This window comes from Lutra lutra, chromosome 2 (genome assembly GCF_902655055.1).
Source record: "Lutra lutra chromosome 2, mLutLut1.2, whole genome shotgun sequence".
Classification (NCBI taxonomy): Eukaryota; Metazoa; Chordata; class Mammalia; order Carnivora; family Mustelidae; genus Lutra; species Lutra lutra.
In genome coordinates, this window is record NC_062279.1 from 203,303,006 (window position 1) to 203,324,414 (window position 21,409).

Genomic DNA, 21,409 nt, shown 5'->3' on the forward strand with positions numbered 1-21,409 from the left:
CAAAACAATGGAAAGCAATTCAAATTCTATCAAGTGATGATAAACTGTGATGTACCCAGATAATGCAATAATAAGCAACAGCTGAAAAGAAAGAAATGGATCTATATGTATTGGCATGGAAAGAAAAGGCATTTGATGTGATAAGAAATAATTAGGGGCACCTGAGCGGCTCAGTCAGTTAAGCATCCAGCTCTTGGTTTCAGCTGAGGTCATGGTCTCAGGGTCCTGGGATGGAGCCCCGCGTGGGTCTATATGCTCAGCGTGGAGCCTGCTTGTCCCTCTTCCTCTCCCTCTGCTCCTCCTTGCACACACTCTCTCTCTATCTCTCTCAAATAAATATAAATAATCTTTTAAAAATATTTTTAAAAATCCTTTAAAAAATATAAATAATCTTTTAAAAATAATCATTAAAAATAAATAAATAAATGGTCTTTAAAATAAATAAATAAACAAATTTAGATAGCAACTCAAAATATCCCATTTATATAAAATTTTTAAAAATGCTTCAACAAGGGGTACCTGGGTGGCTCACTGGGTTAAGCCTCTGCCTTGGGCTCAGGTCATGATCCTAGGGTCTTGAGATCAAGCCCCGCATTGGGCTCTCTGCTCAACAGGGAGTCTGATTCCCCCCACCCCCTGCCTGCCTCTCTGCCTACTTGTGATCTCTCTCTCTCTCTCTCTCTCTGTGTTTAATAAATAAAATCTTTAAAAAAAACAATGCTTCTACATAACAGTTTCTAAGTGTGTGTGCAAATATACAGAAAAAGGAATGAAAGGATATAGTCAAACTGGTAAAAGTGGTTATTTCTGCAGAGGGTAGCATATACTTCCTGTGAAACAGAGAGAAAAGGAGAAGAGGAAGGAAAAAAGGGAGGGAAAAAATAATAATAGCATTCTACAAATATAAATCAAAACCATTTCATCTCTGAAAACCTAGGGGTTGCTTGCTATCAGCCCTCATCATCTCCTTGAGACATTGGCTAAAGTTGGACCCAAGTCTAGAATTACTACCACTTCCTGTGCTACCTGGATCTTTCAAAGCACTCTCTCAAACCCCTACCAGCTTAACTCTTGACATGTACAGAAACCACCGTCTGGGTAGGTGTGGTTACAAGATTGTAGTTAGTTTGCCTGTGATTGGTCATCTAGCAGAACCCCAGGAAAGAAAAAAAAAAAAACAAAAAAACAATGCCTTCATCCCCTGTTAAGAAACTTCCAGACAAGAGGTGCCTGGGTGGCTCAGTTGGTTAAGTCGCTGCCTTTGGCTCAGGTCATAATCTTAGGATCAAGACCCACATCAGGCTCTCTGCTCAGTGGGGAATCTGCTCTCTCTCTCTCTCTCTCTCTCTCTCTCAAATAAATAAAATATTAAAAAAGAAAGAAAGAGAGAAACTTCCAGCCAAGCTTTCCAACTGATTCAATACCTCAGAAAACTAAAACACATGACCTCAAAGTCTTATACCTGAGAAGTGCTGCAAACTCTCACAGAGAATTTCACAATTTTCATAAATCCCCATATTTTTGCCTTTTCTTTGTCTTGTTTCAGGTTCAAGAGAAAATATCCGTCTGAGGCAAAAAAGTATTATTATTCAGGAATAATGATATTTAACATTTACAAGGTGCCAATTTCTTTTTTTTTTTATTAACATATAATGTATTATTAGCCCCAGGGGTACAGGTCTGTGAATCGCCAGGTTTACACACTTCACAGCACTCACCATAGCACATACCCTCCCCAATGTCCATAACCCCACCACCCTCTCCTACCCCCGTACCCCCGGCAACCCTCAGTTTGTTTTGTGAGATTAAGAGTCTCTTATGGTTTGTCTCCCTCCCGATCCCATCTTGTTTCATTTTTTTCAAAGTGCCAATTTCTATTCAAAGTTCTTAAAAGTTATTAACTTATTCAACCTCACAACAACCCTATGAGGTAGATACTATTATTATTCTCATTTTATGAAAGGGTGAGGAAATTAAACAGAAGTTAAATTTGGTAACTTGCCCAAGGTCTCACAGCTGACATAATGATACATATTCTCATCATTATACAAAGAGACACATTGTCAACCCTAATCTGTAACACCAAGCCCCGAGGTTTGGATTTACTAAATGTTGAATTACTATTGAACATTCACAGAACCCACACCCTAGACTTCGTCATTCCGTTTAGATGCTCCAATTGGAGAATTTAGAGGCTGAAGGATAAAATGTGACCTCATCCTGTGTCTGAAGCTGGGGAAAGCTCAAAGTTACTCATCACCACAATCTGGATCTGTCTGATGCCACCACCAAGCATAAATCAGGCAGCTGAGCTCTGGGGGGTGAGGTCACCTCACCACATACAGCGGCAAGACATTCAAGTATCCACCGGTTTCACCTGCTCAGGAGTCTGTCCGGTCACCTGGTCGCCCTCAGCACCTGGGAAGAATGCATGGAATGATAAATACATTGATCCTCATCTCTGGCAGTGCCTTACCCAACCACTGGAACAGAGACAATTTTCTATTCTGCCCACATCTATAGTTTGTAAATAAATATAAGATGATAAAAGTTAACGCTTCTTCTTTCCTAGCATCACTAGGCCTAAAATAGAATCTTCATTCCATATGTGCTTTGCTACCATGAGATTGTGTTGGTTATATTTCAGAGTTTTGGCAAAGCTCAAGCAGTCCACTGTATGGCTTCAGGTACAGCTGGACCCAGGGGTTCAAACTGATATTGTCATAATCTGTTATCTCTCGACTCTGCTTAATCAGAAAGGCCCTCCCTTCAGGAAGGCATATCTCTTTTTCCAATTTCAAATTCGAATGCAAGATGTGTGCCTCTTTTCCAGTCACTCATTTGAAAGCTCCAGGATTCATTTTTACTGGGGCTGGTTGACCTGGCATCAGTCAAATGCCCATCCTGAAACAATCGCTGTGCCCGTAAGAATGCTACGTTAGGATTGGCAGGCACAGGTTACAGATAATCCCGGAGCCAGGAGAGTAATAACGTCGGCTCCTCAGAGGGAACTCAGGGTTAGATACTCAGAAGAACTGGGATGATTCTGGGATGAGCAAGCAAAACATGGCACCAGAGCTCAGAGCGGAGCATGGGCTCTGACAGGTGTGGTGAGGGGGACGTCGCTCCACGTTAAGATTTTTGTGTTAATAAATCTCTCCATGTGTATTCGTCTACCAGGATAAAGGGGGTTAGTGGAGGAGTATTTTTAGTCCCTATTATGATTGTGGTAGATAAAGCTGCCCTTAAATACACAATTTCATTAAATAGGAAACATACAGAATCATTTTTTTTCAAAGATTTTATTTATTTATTTGACAGAGAGAGATCACAAGTAGACGGAGAGGCAGGTAGAGAGAGAGAGAGAAAGGGAAGCAGGCTCCCCGCTGAGCAGAGAGTCCGATATGGGACTCGATCCCAGGACCTTGAGATCATGACCTGAGCCAAAGGCAGTGGCTTAACCCACTGAGCCACCCAGGTGCCCCCATACAGAATCATTTTATCATTATATTTGGCCCCGAAACTAGATTCTCTTCCTGATCTCAGGACAGAATCGTTCTCTAACTCACTGGACACCAGTCATTCACATTCATTCATAAGCTCATGCATTCATACAGTCCAGAAGAATTTACCAAGTATCTGCCACGTGGACAGCATTGGGGGTCATCCTCAAATAAAGGACATTCTTCTAAAGCAGGTTCCACCCCTTCTTTCCCTAGGGACCGTCGTTCTTCCCACTTGTCCTGTGAAGTAGGTCCACGGCACTTTCAACACTTCTGAGAGAATACAACAAAAACTCAAACAGGGTGATTGTTTGAATTTTCTATAATGGAAAGTTCCATTATAGAAGTAGAAGTAGAGAGTGTAATGAATTCAAATGTACTCGTCCTCCAGCTGCAACTATTATCAAACATGGGTGATTTTGTTCTATCTATATCCCCACTCACTTCCCATCCTCTTGATTATTTTGAAGCAAATCTCAGATGACATATAATCAGTAAAGATATCAACATCTCTCTCTCTAAAAGGTGAGCATTCTATTTTTTTCTCTTTTGGACAAAGCCATGTATCACTATTATACCTACAATAACCCTTTAATATCATCAAAAATGCAGTTCACGGGACGCCTGGGTGGCTCAGTGGGTTGAAAGCTCTGCCTTCAGCTCGGGTCGTGATCCCCCAGGGTCCTGAGATCGAGTCCCGAATTGAGCTCTCTGCTCAGCAGGGAGCCTGCTTCCCCCTCTCTCTCTGCCTGCCTCTCTGCCAACTTGTGATCTCTCTCTCTGTCAAATAAATAAATAAAATATTTTTTTAAAAACGCAGTCCATATTTCCCTAATTGTTTTTTTTAATTTATTTATGTGAAACAGGACTCAAATAAAATCCAAAGATTGTAATTGACTTAAATCTTTTAACCTGTAGGTTCTCCTCTTCCTCTTTATTTATTTATTTTGAAAAACAGTTGTTTTAAAGAGGGGTGAACCAGAAATCAGACTCATAACTACAGAGAACGAACCGTGGTTACCAAGGGGGCGGTGGGTTAAATGGGTGATGGGGATGAAGGAGGACACTTGTGATCAGTGCCGGGTGTTGTATGGAAGTGATGAATTGCTATATTGTACACCTGAAACTAAGATTACTCTAGATGTCAACTAACTGGAGTTTGAATAAAAACTTGAAAAAGATAAAACAATTGTTTTATCAAGTCTTTAGTCCTACACTACCTGGGTGAATTTTAAGGATCCCGCCACAGAGCTTTCCCATCAGTAAGCTGACAACCAGGGTCTCAGGGCACTGAGGGCACACCTGGCCCAGTGATCAAGAACAAGAGTTCTGGGGCTGAACTGCCTGGGTTTCTATCTCGGCTCTGTCACTTTTTAGCCACAAGACCCTCTCTCTGAGCCTCGGTTTTCTCATCTTTAAGATGGGGGTGAGGGGTGTCTGGGTGTCTCAGTCAGTTAAGTGTCCGACTCTTGATTTCAGCTCAGGTCATGATCTCAGGGTCAGGAGATCAAGCCCTGCATTAGGCTCCATGCTGGGCGTGGAATCTGTTAGGATTCTCTCTCTGCCTCTCCGTCTGCCCCTCCTCCAGCAGCGTAGATGAGCCTCAGGGGACGCAACCGCCGCTTGCCTTCGCTTCTCTGATCTGTCCCAAAGCAGGACCTTCAGCCCAACGGGACTGCAAAGACCAGGAAGAGCAGAGGCCACTGACCCGCTCCTCAGGCGGACATCCCGCTGGGCTCCTGGTGGTGTGAACGGTGGTTCCACAGAGTGGCCCAGAGAGCCACACGCAGATGGACTAGACCAGTCCAGCCTTCTGGCCATCGCTGGCCCCCACTGCTGCTGAGGGGGCTGCGTGTGCTCGTGTGTGTTCCCCTCGGGCTTCCATCCCAGTGAACAGAGAAGGCCGGTTTAGAGTGTCTCCATCCGAACTCTAAAACCAACAACCTTTTTCATTGTATCCAAACCCAGTATCTGCAGAGTTGGAGCTCCTTGAAATTCTGAACATGTTTTTAAAGCACCAAGTAGGAGAGCAAAGGGGACCACAGAAGGGGAGCAAAGCAGGGAGGCCCCCCTGTGAGATTCTCCCCCAAAATAAAGAGGTTCCACCGCAGGTAAAAGACAGGCGGCCCTGAGCCAGGGAGAGGCTGCTCTGCTCACGGGCACCTTTCTGAAGGACACATGGTAAAAGCCATACGATGCTCACAGACCAGCCCGAAATTCCTCACGTCCTCCCCACATCTCTGGTCACGGAGCACTTGGCTGTGCCCTTCACTGTCCTCCAACACCAACGTCCTTCTTTAGAAGCATTTGATTTAAGTCTCTTCACCTGTACGTGTGCCCTCAACCTTCAGGGCAGCAGGAATACACGTGAACGTGAGAGAGAGAGAGAGAGACAGACAGACAGACAGACTACAGGTGTGTATTCATCAGGGTTCTCTGAAGAAACAGAGGACTTGTTTTGAGAAACCGGCTCACGAAATTCCGGAGGCAAGACCAGAATCTGCCGCTGGCGGATGGAGCGGGGGGCAGGCCAGACCTCCCCAGGGAGGAGCCGATGCTCTTGGCGCTCACGTCCGCAGGCCACATGCCACAGGATTCCCTCTTGCTCCGGTTCAGGGGACGTCAGTCTCTTGTGCTATTCCAGGGTTCAGCTGATAGGACGAGGCCCCCTCCCAGTAGGCCTGGCAACCCACTTTACTCAACACCCACCAACTTAAATGTTAATCTCAGCTGAAAACATCCTCACAGAATCATTATTTGACTAAACCTCCAGGTCCCCGCCAGGTTGACACACAAAAGTAAGTCTTACAGGGTGCAAGTGAGAAGAAAAACAAGATTAACCCCCCTGAGGCCCTGGGCAAAGCCACCTTTCTGCCCTCGAGCCCTTCCCTGACCTGCGCTTGCCAGACAGCCAGGTGCCCAAACGCCTGTACACCAGCAGAGACCCCGCTCCCTCCGCATGGCATCTGTCTGTCATTTACTCCAAAACGGTTTACGGAGTGCTCACTGTGTGCCAGGCACTGTGGCTCCAAGTGCAGTCACAGCTCAGGTCTTCTGTATCCTTAAAAATAGTTAAAATGGTCTTTTTTATGTTATCTATTGTATCATAATTTAAAAAAAAAAAAAAAAAGCCCGAGTCCTTGCCATCAAGAGTCTCAGAGTCCAGAGAGCGAGAGGAGAGACACAAAGCAGAGTTTCAGTGTGGGGGTTACCCATGGTGAGAGAGGGCATCAGAGAGCCCAGACCCACATGGGTGCAGACACTGCCCCTCCCCCATCTGCTCATCCTGTCCCTTCCCTCCCTTTGGGGCAGAGCTGCCTTGGACCTAATTACCTCCTGGCACACCACCTATCCGGCTCCAAGCAGATCCTACTTACCACCTAAATATGAAAATCTCACTTCTCCAGTCCTGCAGCTACGAGGTAGCACTTCACAGACTAATGACTTGATACTCATGTATTTTTGCTGCCCCAATTTTTCTTTATGGAAGAAGCAGTATTATAATAACTTTTTAAAATTCAACAACATTCTCACCACCTGATCATACCCAATCTCAGCAGTCAACCACTCGGACCAAAAGTGTGATGTTGTCTAGGACTCCCATGTTGCTCGTAACCTCCTTCCAATTCACCAGGAACTCCTATCAGGTCTACCTTCAAAATACGTCCAGAATCTCCCTGTTTCATTCAACTCCACTGCCGCCACCCCAGCCTGTGTCACCATTATCTCCCCCCTACACTACTGCTATTTTAAGTTCTGCCCTGGCCCCCAGTCTATTCTCTACAGAGTGGCCAGAGTCATCTTTTCACAATGTACATAAGATTGTGTCATGCCTCTCTGCACAATCTTCCAATGGCTTCCCATTTCTCCCAGGGTAATGATCTGGCCTCCATTACTCCTTGACCCCATCTCCTAGTCTGCCCCAGTGACAATGCCCTCCTTGCTGTTGTAGGTTACATGCCATGCCTACTTCTGTCTCAGGGCCTTTGCACCGGCTGTACCCTCTGCCTGACACACTCTTATGCAGATAGCTACATAGGTAACTTCTTTAAGTCCCTCAAGCCCTTGGTCAAACATCATCTTCTACTTAAAAATGCAACACCCTCCAACATTTCTTACTCTATCTTTTTATTTTTCTGTACAACATATTACAGAATCTTCTAACATTCTAACGTATTCCAACATGTTATTTAATTTACTCCTTTGTTTTGTTTGTTGTTTACGTCTGTCTCCATCCTAGTAGAATGTTAACTCAAGCAGGGCAGGTATTTTTGTCTGTTCTGCTCACAGATGTACCCAAGCCCCTGGAATGGTGCCTGGCACATACCGGACACCCAATAAATAGTTATTGAGTGAATGATGAGAGCAAAGTGCGCCTCCCAAAGCAACACTCCCCAGTCCCAAATGCCCAGCTTCTCTGGGCTCCAAACCAGGAAGGGGGAAGTCATGAACAACTTCCCTCTAAAAATGTCACAAAGCCTTCTTAGACTAGTGCTCCTTCTGTGACAATCCCTGTCACAACAACATAATGAAAACTTTTTATCAGGGCAACCTGGACACAGACGGTGGACAGAATAAAACATGCAAGTAATTCCATCTTGGTTGACGTGTGGTTGGGACAAGTTCACGTGCCAAGATGTGCTGAACCACACGACCCTTCAGGCATCAACAACCATTTCCTGACCCCCCCCACCAAAAAAAGCATTATAAATATTACTATCTTTGTCCTAGTCTCAGGCATTTACTAATAGAAAGTTGTTCTCTTATTTTTCACAGGAACATTGATTAGCCTCTATCTATTGACAGACATTCTGTTTAAGTGACACCTATGGGATATTGTGGGGTGAAAAGATCATGTGGCACACAGGGGTAATAGGCACAAATGAAGGTAGTAACATCTCCAGTGGCCCAGGCACCTTGACCGCCACCTCTCTTCTTCTAGTAATTGTGCCCACCTTCTCCTCCCCAGCCTCCTGACCCCCAGGCTGGGCCACCCAGAGTTCTTCCCTGGGTTGTTTCTTAGTGGTGATATCAGGGAAGAGTCTCTTTCCTCACAGACTGTTAAACCAAAAGGATATAAAGTAGAAGTATCCATTAAAAGAAGATAAATCCACTAACGAGTCAGTGAGTAAGCAAATGAATGAATTTTTGAAGCAACATAAGTATACTAAATTAGAAGAAAGAATATGAATTTTGAAGTTGGGAAAGTCCCAGTTCTGAATCTCAACCTTACCACTCAAAATTTTTGAGTCAATGAGAAAAAAATGTGACTCCTCCTGAGTCCTACATCACCTCCTCATAAAATTACCGGAGAAAAAACAACATCAACAACAACACCTAACACAAACCAGCTACATGAGCCCTTCCCCTCAACTCAGTGTGTTACGGAATGCTGAAATCAGACTCATGTTCCCAAAACGCAGTGAGCCAATCTCTGAGTCAGCAGGTTTGATCCACAGAAAGCTTTATTACCAGAAGGGAAGCCCAACGGGGAGGCAGGAAATCAGTCCCAAGTCTGCCGTGCCCTGCTGGGCCTGGGAACAGTTTATGTATGATTAGCCAAGTATGTGGTGGTTAGGGCAGGAACCAAATGGGCCTCCAAACTTCTTGAGGAGATCTTGAAACTTCTCCAGGTTACATGCCATCCCCAGCATCCTGGCCCCACCCAAGGTCCTAGTTCCTTACCTGTTAACCTCCTGCCCGCTATTGGATCTGCAAGATGGACCTTATCAACCCACATCCCATCCCTAGTCCCTGTAATTTACTTCCAAAAAAAGAACAAAAGGACGAGGTTAATAATTCTTGCAAGGTGGCCAAGGAATGCGTCTACATGCAGCACGTGAACTTGCCGTGGAGGGAGAAACTAGTACAGGCGTCAGTGAAAAAACACACCTGAGTGCAAGTGGTGGGCCAACAGCAGGGACCCAGAGCCGTTGATACTGAAGATATGGACATTAGAATCTCACGGATTAGCCTTCAGCCAAATGAGAAAGTGGCAATTTAAGGATTTTTAAAGTATATGACTGAAAAGATTTTTACCAAAATACCTGCATTTGAAATAAGCTTTCAGAAATAATTCCTTTTTTAAAGGAAATACTTTTTGCAAATTAATCTAACCTCACCACAGCTTCACTGACTTGATGTGTTGTTGAACACTTGGGTCCACTCAATACAGAGCACCAAATAAATAAGATAGCGAGACTTAGTAACCTATACATCACCAATAAAGAAGTAAATTAGATGGGACGCCTGGGTGGCTCAGTGGGTTACGGCCTCTGCCTTCAGCTCTGGTCATGATTTCAGGGTCCTAAGATCGAGCCCTGCATCAAGGCCCGCATGGGGGGGGAGGTGGTCCCTGCTCAGCGGGGAGTCTGCTCCTCCCTCTCCCCTTCCCCCTACCCCTTCCTCTGCTCACACTCAGATAAAGAAATAAAATCTTTAAAAAAAAAATTTTCTGTCAAATAAGAGTTTTGATGAAATTTTTAAAATTTCTCTTCCTTTTGATCTACCAGCTGTTGGGCGCTACCAGAGATCTCCTTAAGGTCCCTAATCTGGTCTCCTGACCTTGTAGTTTTGGTCTGGAAGCAAGAGGACTGGAGGCTGGACCCAGTGTCTGTGGAAGCATTTCTATTTCGCACTGGCTTCAGGGAAGTTTGGAAAATTAAACTGGTGAGACTTTTCAACCCCACGTCAGCTACCTGTGCTTTAGACGAGAGCAGTCTTACTTGTGTTGAGCAGAGAGGGTGACCTGGCTGCTTGTGAATATGTTCGTTCCTACCTCTCGAACTCACTTTGATCCAAGGGAGAGAACTGGCTTTGCAGGTTGGCAAGGGTACCCCGGACTTTGCAACTGATCTGATCACACCGGGTGCACAAAAAGTCTTTCTCTTAATAAATCTGTTTCCATTGTGGTGTTCTCTTTAAACTGAAACTTGGTTCTCCTTCGCAGCAATTTTCTAAAGGCTCAAAGAGATGACCAACTGCCTTCTGATGACGTTACTCTATACATTAATTTTTTTTTAACAGCAGCACCTGGCACTTGGGGCCAGAGATGACTTTGTCGTGGGGGACCGTGACAACAAAAAATGTCTCTAAATATTGCCAAATGTCCTCTGTGAGAAGAGGGAGCAAAATCCCCTCCAGCTGAGAACCAATGACCTATACAGATATCTTCATTCATTCCTTGGAAGAGCAAGACAAGGTGGAGAATTAGAAGCAGAAGATACAGTTGTAGTTGGTATCTAAGTTAGAGATTGATGGGAGATAGAGTAAAGCCATTGATTTAAAAAAAAAAACCAATAATGCAATTTCGGATATTCACCTAAGGAATTTGGATTTTGTTTTTTGGCAACAGAGTACCATTAGAGGATTTTTAGAAAGAGAGTGGTGTCAGGGCACCTGTGTGGCTCAGTCGTTCATCATCTACCTTTGGCCCAGGTCATGATCCCAGGGTCCTGGGATGGAGCCCGGCATCAGGTTCCCTGCTCAGAGGAGGCTTGCTTCTCCATCTCCCACTCCGCTTGCTCGTGTTCCCCTTCTCCCCCTGTCTCTGTCAAATAAATAAAATCTTAAAAAAAAAAAAAGTCTTTAGAAAGAGAGTGATATCATCGGATTTTCACATAAAGAACATTCTCTTGATCTTGGGGTGAGAGATTGAAAAGACAATCGCTATCACAAAACTCTGAGACAGTAACCATGTGAAATCAAGCCTCGGAGATGGAAAGGAAGTGACAGCCCCGCCTGACATCGAGGCTCTAAGGACACGTCATGCCCACCTCTTCCGTGTGCTTTGAGCTGGTCTTCGGTTTCCGTATCCACATCACCGTGTGCGGCTTCCCTAGCAGGTTAATTACCTTTTCACAGTATTTTCACTTTGTACATCTTGAGTGTGTTTGGTTTTTAGTCTTATTTACCACAGGTTCTAGCACACCCCACGCCCTTCTGTGCCTGTTTCCTCTTCACAAGTGTTTACACGTTCAAAGGAATCTGCTCGGCCAGCCCCAGGGCAGACCTGGCAGGGGAGTTTAGCCTCATGGGCACGAGTATCTTTTAAGTCTCCCAGAAACATAATAGAACAAATTTGGGGTCTGGTGGTTAGATGCCACGCATTCAAAATTAATATTTTCTCAAAGAGAAGATGGCAGAGTCAAGAGCCTAGGTCCTCCTCTCCACAGCGTGCTCCTGATGGGCAGGAAACTCGTCCAAAGAGAAATCTAGAGTTAGGGCACTACCTGAGACGCTCATTGATCACGTGATGGACTAATTTACCCATCGGCATCTTCTCTCACACCACTTCTCTCTCATTTCTTTTTATATTATCAACAGAACAAAGGTTTTGTTTGTTATATACTTGGAAAAAAATTGTTCCTTTTGAAGCTTCATTACTTTAAAAATTTCAGGACAATAGATCCAAACAGGGAGAAAAACTTACACCATTTTGTTTTTGTTATTTATTTTCATGAACATTTAAATTGAAAGCTCACCAGATATCCAATACAGAAAAAAAAGAGGATCCGAAGAAATAACACAAATCTCCAACAACTAAAAGTTTGATCAGGGGTGCCTGGGTGGCTCAGTCAGTTAAGTGTCTGCCTTGGGCTCAGGTCAGGGTCCCAGGGTCCTGGGATCGAGCCCTGTGTCAAGCTCCCTGATCAGTGGGGAGCCTGCTTCTCCCTCTCCCTCAGCCCCCCAACCCCTGCTCATGCTCTCTCTCACTCTGACCCTCTCTCTGAAATAAATATTTTTTCAAAAATAAATAAAAGTTTAATTAAATAATTTACAATAAATCCATAAAACGGAACACTGGGCAGTAGGCGAGGAGATTACATGGACCTAATTTGGTCGGCAAGGCAATGTGTTTCCAACGCAGGGTCCAAAGTAGTGTATGACGTGGGACTACCAGCAAATGGTCAAGAAAGATTTCTTGAGAAGTTTCTGGTGCAAAAAGTGGTGTTATTATAGCACAGAGACAGGCCCCGTTGGCAGGAAGAGGTATACTTCTGCTGTGTGAAGCTGGTGGTTACATGCTTCATGCTCAAGGGCGAGAGGACATGCAGGGAGTATTAGATCATAGATGTCTTCTTCAAGTTTCTACTCCTGAAACTACTTCCGCAAGATACTTTCTGGAGCGTATTGTTCAGCTGGGTGGTAACTATTGGTGGGACGTACCAGCCGTCATGAGACCCTTTAAGAATGTAGCAGTCAGCACATATTTGATCCTTATCAGAACGATGCAGGCTGTAGGTCAGCCTTCTGGGCCAAAGATGAACATCTTTCTGCTTCTGTCCCTCATCGGTGTATGTAATACTCACCCACTGACAGAAAATTATAGACGTTTCTCTGCTTCATCTCCTCCATCTGCTCTACTTCCTCTCCCTTAACCCTCGAAACCCTTTACTGTTATTCCCTAGTTAATATTTGATGTCCCCGCCAGTCCATAAGCTTCAGGAGAGCAGAACCCCATCTTCGAGCCGTGGCACCGAGGCCGGTGTCTGGCTCATGACACGTGGCCAGCAGAGAGCTACCCCGTCAGTGGGTAACAAGTGCCTTGGCCTAAGGAGCTGAGCTCGTTCTCCATGACCCCTGCTTCCTTTCCAAACTGCCGAAGAACTGTCCTTCCATCCTGGAATTTTGCCTGGGGTCATCATTAGGCCTGTGGGATTTGCCACTTTCTAGTTTGTGACTCTTTGCTTTCTTTCTCGTTTTGGTCCTCGGTTCGCACAGTCTTCCCCCGTTAGAGCGTTAGCCCTTCGAAGCCGGGGACTGGGTTCTGTTTTGCTCTTCTGGCAATGCCCAGGAAAACGTTCTGTTCAACGTGAGGCCTTTTGAGACACTGAACGACTGGACAAGTATAACCTTCTCAGAGAACGAATTAGGAACTGGAGTCACTGTAAGTTTATCACAACCGTCACCTCTCCCTTCCATGGGCCAGGCACTGTAGTAGGAGCTGAAGGTCAATTACTTCTTTTATTCAGCACAACAATCCTCTGCGGGAAATACCCATTTTACAGATGAGGAACCTTCACGTCTCAGGGACTCATCTCAGGGACTCACTCTTGGTCACCCACAGGGGAAGATAAGGCAACAGAATTGGAACCAGTGTTTGCAACTCCTAGATCCATGCTCTGACTCACCCGTGGCCACCCCCTCCCCTTCCCTCTAGACAGAGTTCTTCTCTCAAGAAGCAAACCAGGCACAGGTGTATCACGTCCATCCTATGGGCCATATGATGAATCAGAAGGAGCCCCAGAAGGACAACTTGCTCCGTTACTCTCCCAAACTATTCCTGTTCATGTAGACCGTGACCATGACAGCTACTCGACAACATAGCTTTCTGATGCTGCTGCCCTTGGTTCTTCCACAAAAGCAACAAGAAGAAAAAGTTGTAAACTCTGATCCGAGGCCTATGGACAGCGTCTTCAAACCACCCGGGTCAGGAAGCCTTTGGGTAACATCTTCCCCGTCCTGTTTGGCTTTTTTTTTTTTTTTTTTTTAAGTAAACCACACAGAGGGAAACACTGTTGAGTATTTCCTAGACAGATTCTTTCTCTCATAGAGGGAGACCCACAGGGCAAGTAAAGAGAAGACGCTAATGGGAGAGAAGATTTGAGGGGATTTAAAGGATAGTGAGGGCGCGGTTGTCCACAATCTGACCCTCAGGACAGAGGAATGATGTTTGACTGTCCTGACAAGAAGCTTCTGGTTGACAAATGCTGTCTGGAATTTCCTTGCTGATTTCTTACCCTCACACCGCAGGCCCTGATCCCTGTGGTCCATTATGCAAATGCAAATTACCTGAATCAGGCTGCATGACTCACCCAGTCCCCTTTAAAGCAAAGTTGGCTCCGAGGCCACAACTGCTCAGGGTGGGAACCATGGCTCACAGGCTCCGCTTCTCCTACTGGCTGTTGCTCTGCTGGGCGGCGCTAACTGTGGCGGCAGGTAAGGGTCTTGTGTTTATTCTCCTGTGGGTCCCTAATTAATAAGTTCTGTGAAAAGACAAGATTTGGTTCCATGACTATAGATATCCATCAATTGCAAGAGATTTTGTCAGCTTCCACCAGCTTGTGTGCATAAAGGAGAAAGAAGCTAAAATTTATCATCTGAAGACTTTGGTCCTACTCTCAGCCCTCTAACTGCATGATGTTAGATGTACTTAACCTTTCTGGTACCAGTGACAGAAGTGGTAGTGACAGAAAGTGACAGAAAGAGTAGTGAGGATGGGGTTTATAAGGACCGAATGAGCTATCGTGCGAGAAAAGCTCTTCCAGCATCTAACACTGTACCAGTCATTACTGTCGTAGAGCTAACAATTTCCACCCTACAGCAATGTCCACCTCTCACTATCCCCAACAGCACAGTAATTTTGAGGCTGTTTAGTCTCTCTTTGTTAATAGATTTAATTAATCGCAACTAGTTATTTCAGAGTTCACCTTAGTTCCAGAACCAGATATTGTTCAGGGAGATGAGACCCAGGATCAAACCAAGTCCCTGCGGGCTCTGCAGGGGCTCAGCCAAACCCTGCTCATCCCCCAACACATTCTTTGCTCCCCTCCCAAGGCTCACATAGAGTGGAGAGGGACAGAGACCTCACGGCTGGGGATAACCACCAGAGGTCACCTTGCCCAACCTCTGCCCGAACTCTCTCGATCAGAGGGGGAGGAGATGTTACAAACAACACCAGCCCCGTTCCCGAGACCAGACTCCCAAACCTCACCTGTGGAAGGTGATGTCTAAAAGAGGCATTGTAGGGGCACCTGGGTGGCTCAGTTGTTAAGCGCCTGCCTTTGGCTCAGGTCATGATCCCAGGGTCTTTGGATCGAGTCCTGCATCAGGCTCCCTGCTCAGTGGGGAGCCTGCTTCTCCCTCTCCCAGTCCTCCTGCTTGTGTTCCCTCTCTCTCTGTGTGTCTCTCTGTCAAATAAATAAATAAATAAAAATCTTTTAAAAATAATAGATAGATAGATAGATAGATAGAAAAATAAGGCGTTGTAAAACAGAACTAGCCACCCGACATCTTTCCAGAAAGTGAAGCCTCTTCAGGGGGAACCATTGTAAATATGCAACTGAACGAGTTATAATGAGATTGCAGGTTTATTCACATCTAAAAACCACTAATTAAATGGTCAGATTTGACTTCTGGATTCGGCTCACGCTTCGCCACCGTCCCTCAGACGGTTCGGAAATCCTTCCAGTGCAGCTTTGCTCTGTCCGGGCAGCCTGGGCTCCAGCTGGTGGCTCGAGGACCCAGGCTGGGGCTCAGCCCATTTGGCCCCAAGTGGGTGTCAGGACTCGCCCTGGCCTCTCCCTCCTGCGCGGCTGCTCCCTCTTCCTGCTCTCACCTCCTCACTGCAGCTCTAACTTTCACAACAGCATTGCCCCCACAAAGGCTTTCTTAAGACACAGCTGGAAACTGCAGGCTCTCTCTGTCGCTGACGTCTGTGAATCGTGCATCAGCCGTGGCTCGGGCCGCATTCCGCTGGGCGTCCCAGAGCCGTGTCTTCGCAGCACCTGCCCTCCTCTCCAGGGCCGGGCCTGTGTCTTTACCATCCCCGAGTTTGCCACAGCACCCGGCACAGCAGCCTGCATGCCGGGGAAGGGGCTAGATGGGAGCACGGAATGGAAACAGGCCTTGGTGACACTTGCTGGCCTCCAAGCTCTTTCTCTGTGAAACTAGAGATTTGCCAAAATAGCCGGTCATGCTGGGGTCTGCAAAATAAACTCAGTTGCCCGTTATTGTGCGAGAACTCATCACAGGACCCGTGTTCTTTCTGGCTCACCTCCGGAAGCGCCCACGATTCCACGAGCCGCTTAAAGGAAGAACGGCGCACTTGAACTCCATGCATAAAGCTTACCTCTCTTAAAAATCAGTACTGCTCATCACAAACCGGCTGTTGTCTGCCCAGATAACCACAGACTGCAGGTAATTGTGTGTTTGTTTTTTGTTTTAAAGAAAAGGAACTTCTCACCCTTTAAAAAAAGAAAGTCATAGTTGTTGGTATGCTATGCATTTCATGTCTAGCTAAAATAAATCCACTTAAAGTTGATATCCAAACTTCAGGCAATATTTTGGCTTGATGTTTTATTATGCTCTAAATTCAAATGTAAGTTATTATTGCACATTTTCTGGGACTGGAATTAAATACTCACTGAGCTTCACAAAAACCTACAGAGAGCCTTCAGCATCTGCCTGCCTTTCATCCAACTTCTTGACTATGTCCTGGGTGGTTCAGTGGGTTCAGCCTCTGCCTTTGGCTCAGGTCATGGTCTCAGGGTCCTGGGATCGAGCCCCACATCGGGCTCTCTGCTCAGCAGGGAGCCTGCTTCCCCCCGCCACTCACCTGCCTCTCTGTCTGCTTGTGATCTCTGTCTGTCAAATAAATAAATAAATAAATAAATAAATAAATCTGTAAAGTATGATCACATGGGCCCAAGAAAATGAGGCTTGTGTTGATAGAATCTTTCCATAATGTTCAAGATGAATAATAACAGTAGAAAACACCTAGTAAATGCATACTGTGGGTCAGACATGTTCTGAGCTCTTTACATATCTTATTTCAGATGATACAACAAGGCAGTGAGTATTCTCTCCTTTTTAGAAATAAAGAGACTTAGAAAAGTTAAGGAACCTGTCAATGGTCAAGGTTCCTAAACGGGAGAATGCCGGGAGCCTGGTTCTAGAGTCTGTGCTTTTACATGCTATGGTCTTCTGCTCAAAGCGTTTTCAATCTGCTTTGAAATATTTGGCCTACTTTGGTCTGATTAAGGTCGCAGAAGGGCTCTCATGTGTGACCTTCAGTGCCTTTGGTAGCATGTCAGTATGTTACATATTAAAAAACATTTATTTATAATGATCACATTATCCCTGAGAGGTGGAAAGATGGTGACTTTTGCAATTACAGAACAGAGATTTCTCTCAATCGGTTCCATTCCACTGCAGGCCCTGAGCAAGGGGTGAGGAGACACTGGTCTACAGGATGGCCATGTGGGTATTTCAGTGGACGAAGAATATAACCACTGAATAGTCAAAACCTGGCTGATGAGTATTCCAAAAGTGGACTCCCAGGGTGCTGTGGAAATATACTGCCAAAGGCCTTAAGCCAGCCTCAGGGTAGGAAAGTCCTCCCCGAGGGAATGAGGCATGAACTCTGCTTAAGAGTGAGCCAGGGAAAAAGGACAGGAAATGGTGCCTAGACCTCTGGAACCAACATGGTAAAAGCTTGGGACCATTGATGCTTTTGCCAAAATAGCTTTTGTGGAGTAGAAAAAACACAGTCATATTTTAGTAGATTAAATATGAGGGGAGGGGTGGGAATTGAGCTGAAACTATGTAGACTTCTCTCTGAAGTGAGAGAAATAGGAACCAAAGAAGTTCATGGAAGATCACTGATGTTTCCTTTCTGAAATACGAAGCGAGGTAGTCTACTTAGAAAGACAGAGAGACTTTTGAAGAGAATTCTTCAAAGGAATGAAGAAGAATGAGAATTTTGAAGAGGCTTTGAGAAGAATGTCAAAGGTTTAGAAGACAGCAGGAATGGAGCAGAACAAGGAGAAACAAAAGAATGGATGAGCAGTGTCAACTCAGCCAGAGCTGGAGACCATGAATGGCATCAACCTCCTCACTCAGATGTGTGGCCTTACCCTGGGACAGTTTCCCAAATCAATCCCTGTGGTTCCCACATTTCAGAACACTTGTGCCGGCCAACCAGTGACCTGAAATAGTCATCATGTATCTAGTTTGCCGGAAGAATGTACTTTTATGTGGTCCTGCCTCATTCTTGGGTTGGTGACTGGGACAAGCTTGTATCTTGATCTGGAAACCTTGGAAATACCCAGAAAAGAGCCCTGAACACTGCTGGATCTCCCAGAATTAGAGAAAAGCTGCCTAGCTGGCTGTAATACCCCACAGTCAGCAGGAGGATTTTGTGAGTAGTCTCCGATTTAAGAAATGAGATGAGCACAAGAGGCGAGGGGTTGGTTTGTTTTTAACAGCTGGAATACAAGTATACTGAGTAGCAGAGCTTGGGCTTAGCTAAGTCTGATCTGATAACAAAAATGTCAAGATGGAACTTAAGAACAAAGCTAGCTTCTCCGCTAGGGACTGGATTCTCATCTTACAGAAAGTTTTCATGTTACAAAGGTTCAGAACTGTTCTAACTGTGTAGGAGAAAAGAATGAGTGATGTGGGATTTAATCATCTTCTGTGGTTTGAAACAACTTAATCTAGTTTTAGTCACAGGATTTCAATACTCAGTAGCCTGGGTGAGTATGCAAGAAAGGGTCAGTATTTCATTCAAGGAATAGACGCCCATTCAAATTAGCTTAAGAAAAGAGTAGAGCTGGAGGTGGAGTGATTACTAATGGCTATGTCCATGAACCTTGAGCACAGCCAGGGTTCAGAAGGATCAGCCCTGGAAAGTCAAGAACTAAGGCCACTCTCATCACCAAACTGTTACCATGTAGTCTCTTCTCTTTTTTTGGGTTTTCCCATGCTATAGCTTCTATGGAAAGACTGGCTTCCCTACTTCCCTACTTACAACTGGCCAAAACCTAACACTCCCATCCTTGCCCTACACTTTCTACTACCATCTTCCACCAACTGAGTCTCTTTGTTGAAATTCTCAAATGAGAAACTGATTGGTCATTGGTCAGCCAATGAATGAGCTGAGTGTCCCTCAGCCAAGGATGTATAGGCGTTCCCGGGGGTTGTGGGTAAAACAGAATCTCTAGAAGGAGTTATGAACACGGGCAGGCGATAGGCATATCCTGTCCGACTAAGAAATCTGATCTAGGTTGTTCTAAAGTAAGGGGAATCCAGCTCTTTGTCAGCACTCAGCACTTCCAGCCTCCTGTGGGGACTTTGTTTTTCCATCATGCACACTCAGCCCATTCCAGGCCTGTATCGTAAGCCTCCAAGAAAGGGAAGGAATGATTTTCTGAAGGGAAGCTCACTACTTCATAGCCAGTTCAGTGGGATGATACAGAGAAGTAGAGAAGACCTGGACACCTGAGTCCGATCCAAATTTCTTCTCAGAAACTAATTTCATCCTGGTTCTCAGTGCTTGTTCCCCTTCCTCGCTGCTGGGAAGTGAAGCGGACCTCTTGGATTAACAGCCTTTGGGAGGGGTGGTTATTTTTATTTTCTTTTTTTTTTTTTTAAGATTTTATTTATTTATTTGACAGACAGAGACCACAAGTAGGCAGAGAGGCAGGCAGAGATAGAGAGGGGGAAGCAGGCTCCCTGCTGAGCGGAGAACCCGATGCGGGGCTTGATCCCAGGACCCTGAGATCATGACCTGAGCTGAAGACAGAGGCTTAACCCACTGAGCCCCCCAGCCGCCCCTATTTTTCTTTTCTTAATGTTAACTCTTTTTCTCCACTGAACTTCCTTTATTCAGTTATAATTTACGAACAATAACATAGACAAATCTTAAAGGCACAGACTGATCACATTTTATATATACACGTATATGTATGTTATATGTGTAAACATGTGTGTAAATGTGTGTGTGTGTGTGTGTGTGTGTGTACCTCCACATCCATGTGACAACCTCCTGGATCAATCTCAAGAATTCCACTTTTTCCACAAAATAATACATACCCTAAGTGTAAATTAGTTACTTTTTGAAAATTTTTAAACCATAGATCAGTTATATAAGTATGTACACTTTTATGTCCAACTCCTTTTGTCCAACATAGCACCCATGGGAGGCCTCCACGCTGTTGTGGTAGTATCTCTTCCTTCTCGTGGCTTCTTTTCATCGTGCACACACAGCTTGGTTAGCCATTCTCCTATTGGTGGACACTTGCCCTGTTTCCAAGCTTAAGCTGATATGAATGAGGCTGCTACGAACATTCCCGAGGTAGACTTTTGGAGATGCATGCACTCATTTCTCTTGGATACATTCTCCAGAGTGGGACTGCTGGGTCATGAGGTGTGTTCATGACTCATTCTGTCGGACCTTTGCAGTTTTTTCAAACACCTTTTAAGACTTCTCTCGTTCTCTGTCCCCATCTTTCCACCCTGCTACCACCTAAAGTATCTCCTTCCTGCTTCTGTGATCAAGCCTGTTTCCTGACTTGCCTATTTCTCTCCACAGGACAGAAAGAGGGAGCCACCCCTCCTGCAGACCTGCAAGATAACGGAGGCCCTACGGACTGCCAGGTCTTCACACTCACCCCTCCACCCCCCAGGAGGAATCCGGTGACAAGGATCCAACCCGTCACAAGGACACCAAAGTGTCCCTTTCATTTTTTTCCATGGCAAGGACCTAGAGTCCCCATTAGGTTTCCACACAGACCTTTCCTTCCTTGGAGGTGCAACCACCGGTTTCCGTTTCGTCCATTTTTTTGGCCACATGGTCGCCTTACTCCTCATTATAGGTATTTTCCCAGGGGAAGGCTCTGGAGAGGAAGCTCATCTGAGGAAAGCAGATGGAAAAGAGAAGTCCCAAATACGCAGAAGCAAAAGAAGCCACTGGCGCAGAGAAGACTCTAAACTGATTTCTGCTTTCTTCTTCCAAACGAAACCAATTGGACTTGAAGTATCTTAAACACCACAGACTAGAAATTGTTCTTCTTGTCCACAGGGAAGATACTGGTTTATAGGTTATTGAGGTTTGCTAATGGGAGCAGTAACTGCATTACTTTACTTTATCCCCGACTGCTAAGATCACAGGATATTGATGCAAATAAAATCCTACAACAGGTGGCTCCGGGAATTCCTATACATACTGAGGCGACAGAGGAATCAGCTCTCTTCTCAATCAAAGCGAAAAACATTTAAACAAACTGATATAAACCAATGAAAACATTAATGACACCTTTTCTACTCACTGGAAAATTTACAGAGCAGGGTGTATTTACAAAGTAAACTTTAGGGACGCCTGGGTGGCTCAGTTGGTTAAG

General features: G+C 45.2%; 1 protein-coding gene across 1 annotated transcript; it reads left to right on the forward strand.

The window, feature by feature from the left end:
• The first annotated feature begins 14,377 nt into the window (after positions 1-14,377).
• Positions 14,378-20,999, forward strand: ODAPH (odontogenesis associated phosphoprotein). The gene is made up of 2 exons (XM_047719868.1): positions 14,378-14,444; positions 20,602-20,999. Exons 1-2 carry the CDS (start codon positions 14,378-14,380, stop codon positions 20,997-20,999), a joined length of 465 nt encoding a protein of 154 aa, XP_047575824.1.
• The last annotated feature ends 410 nt before the right edge of the window (positions 21,000-21,409 follow it).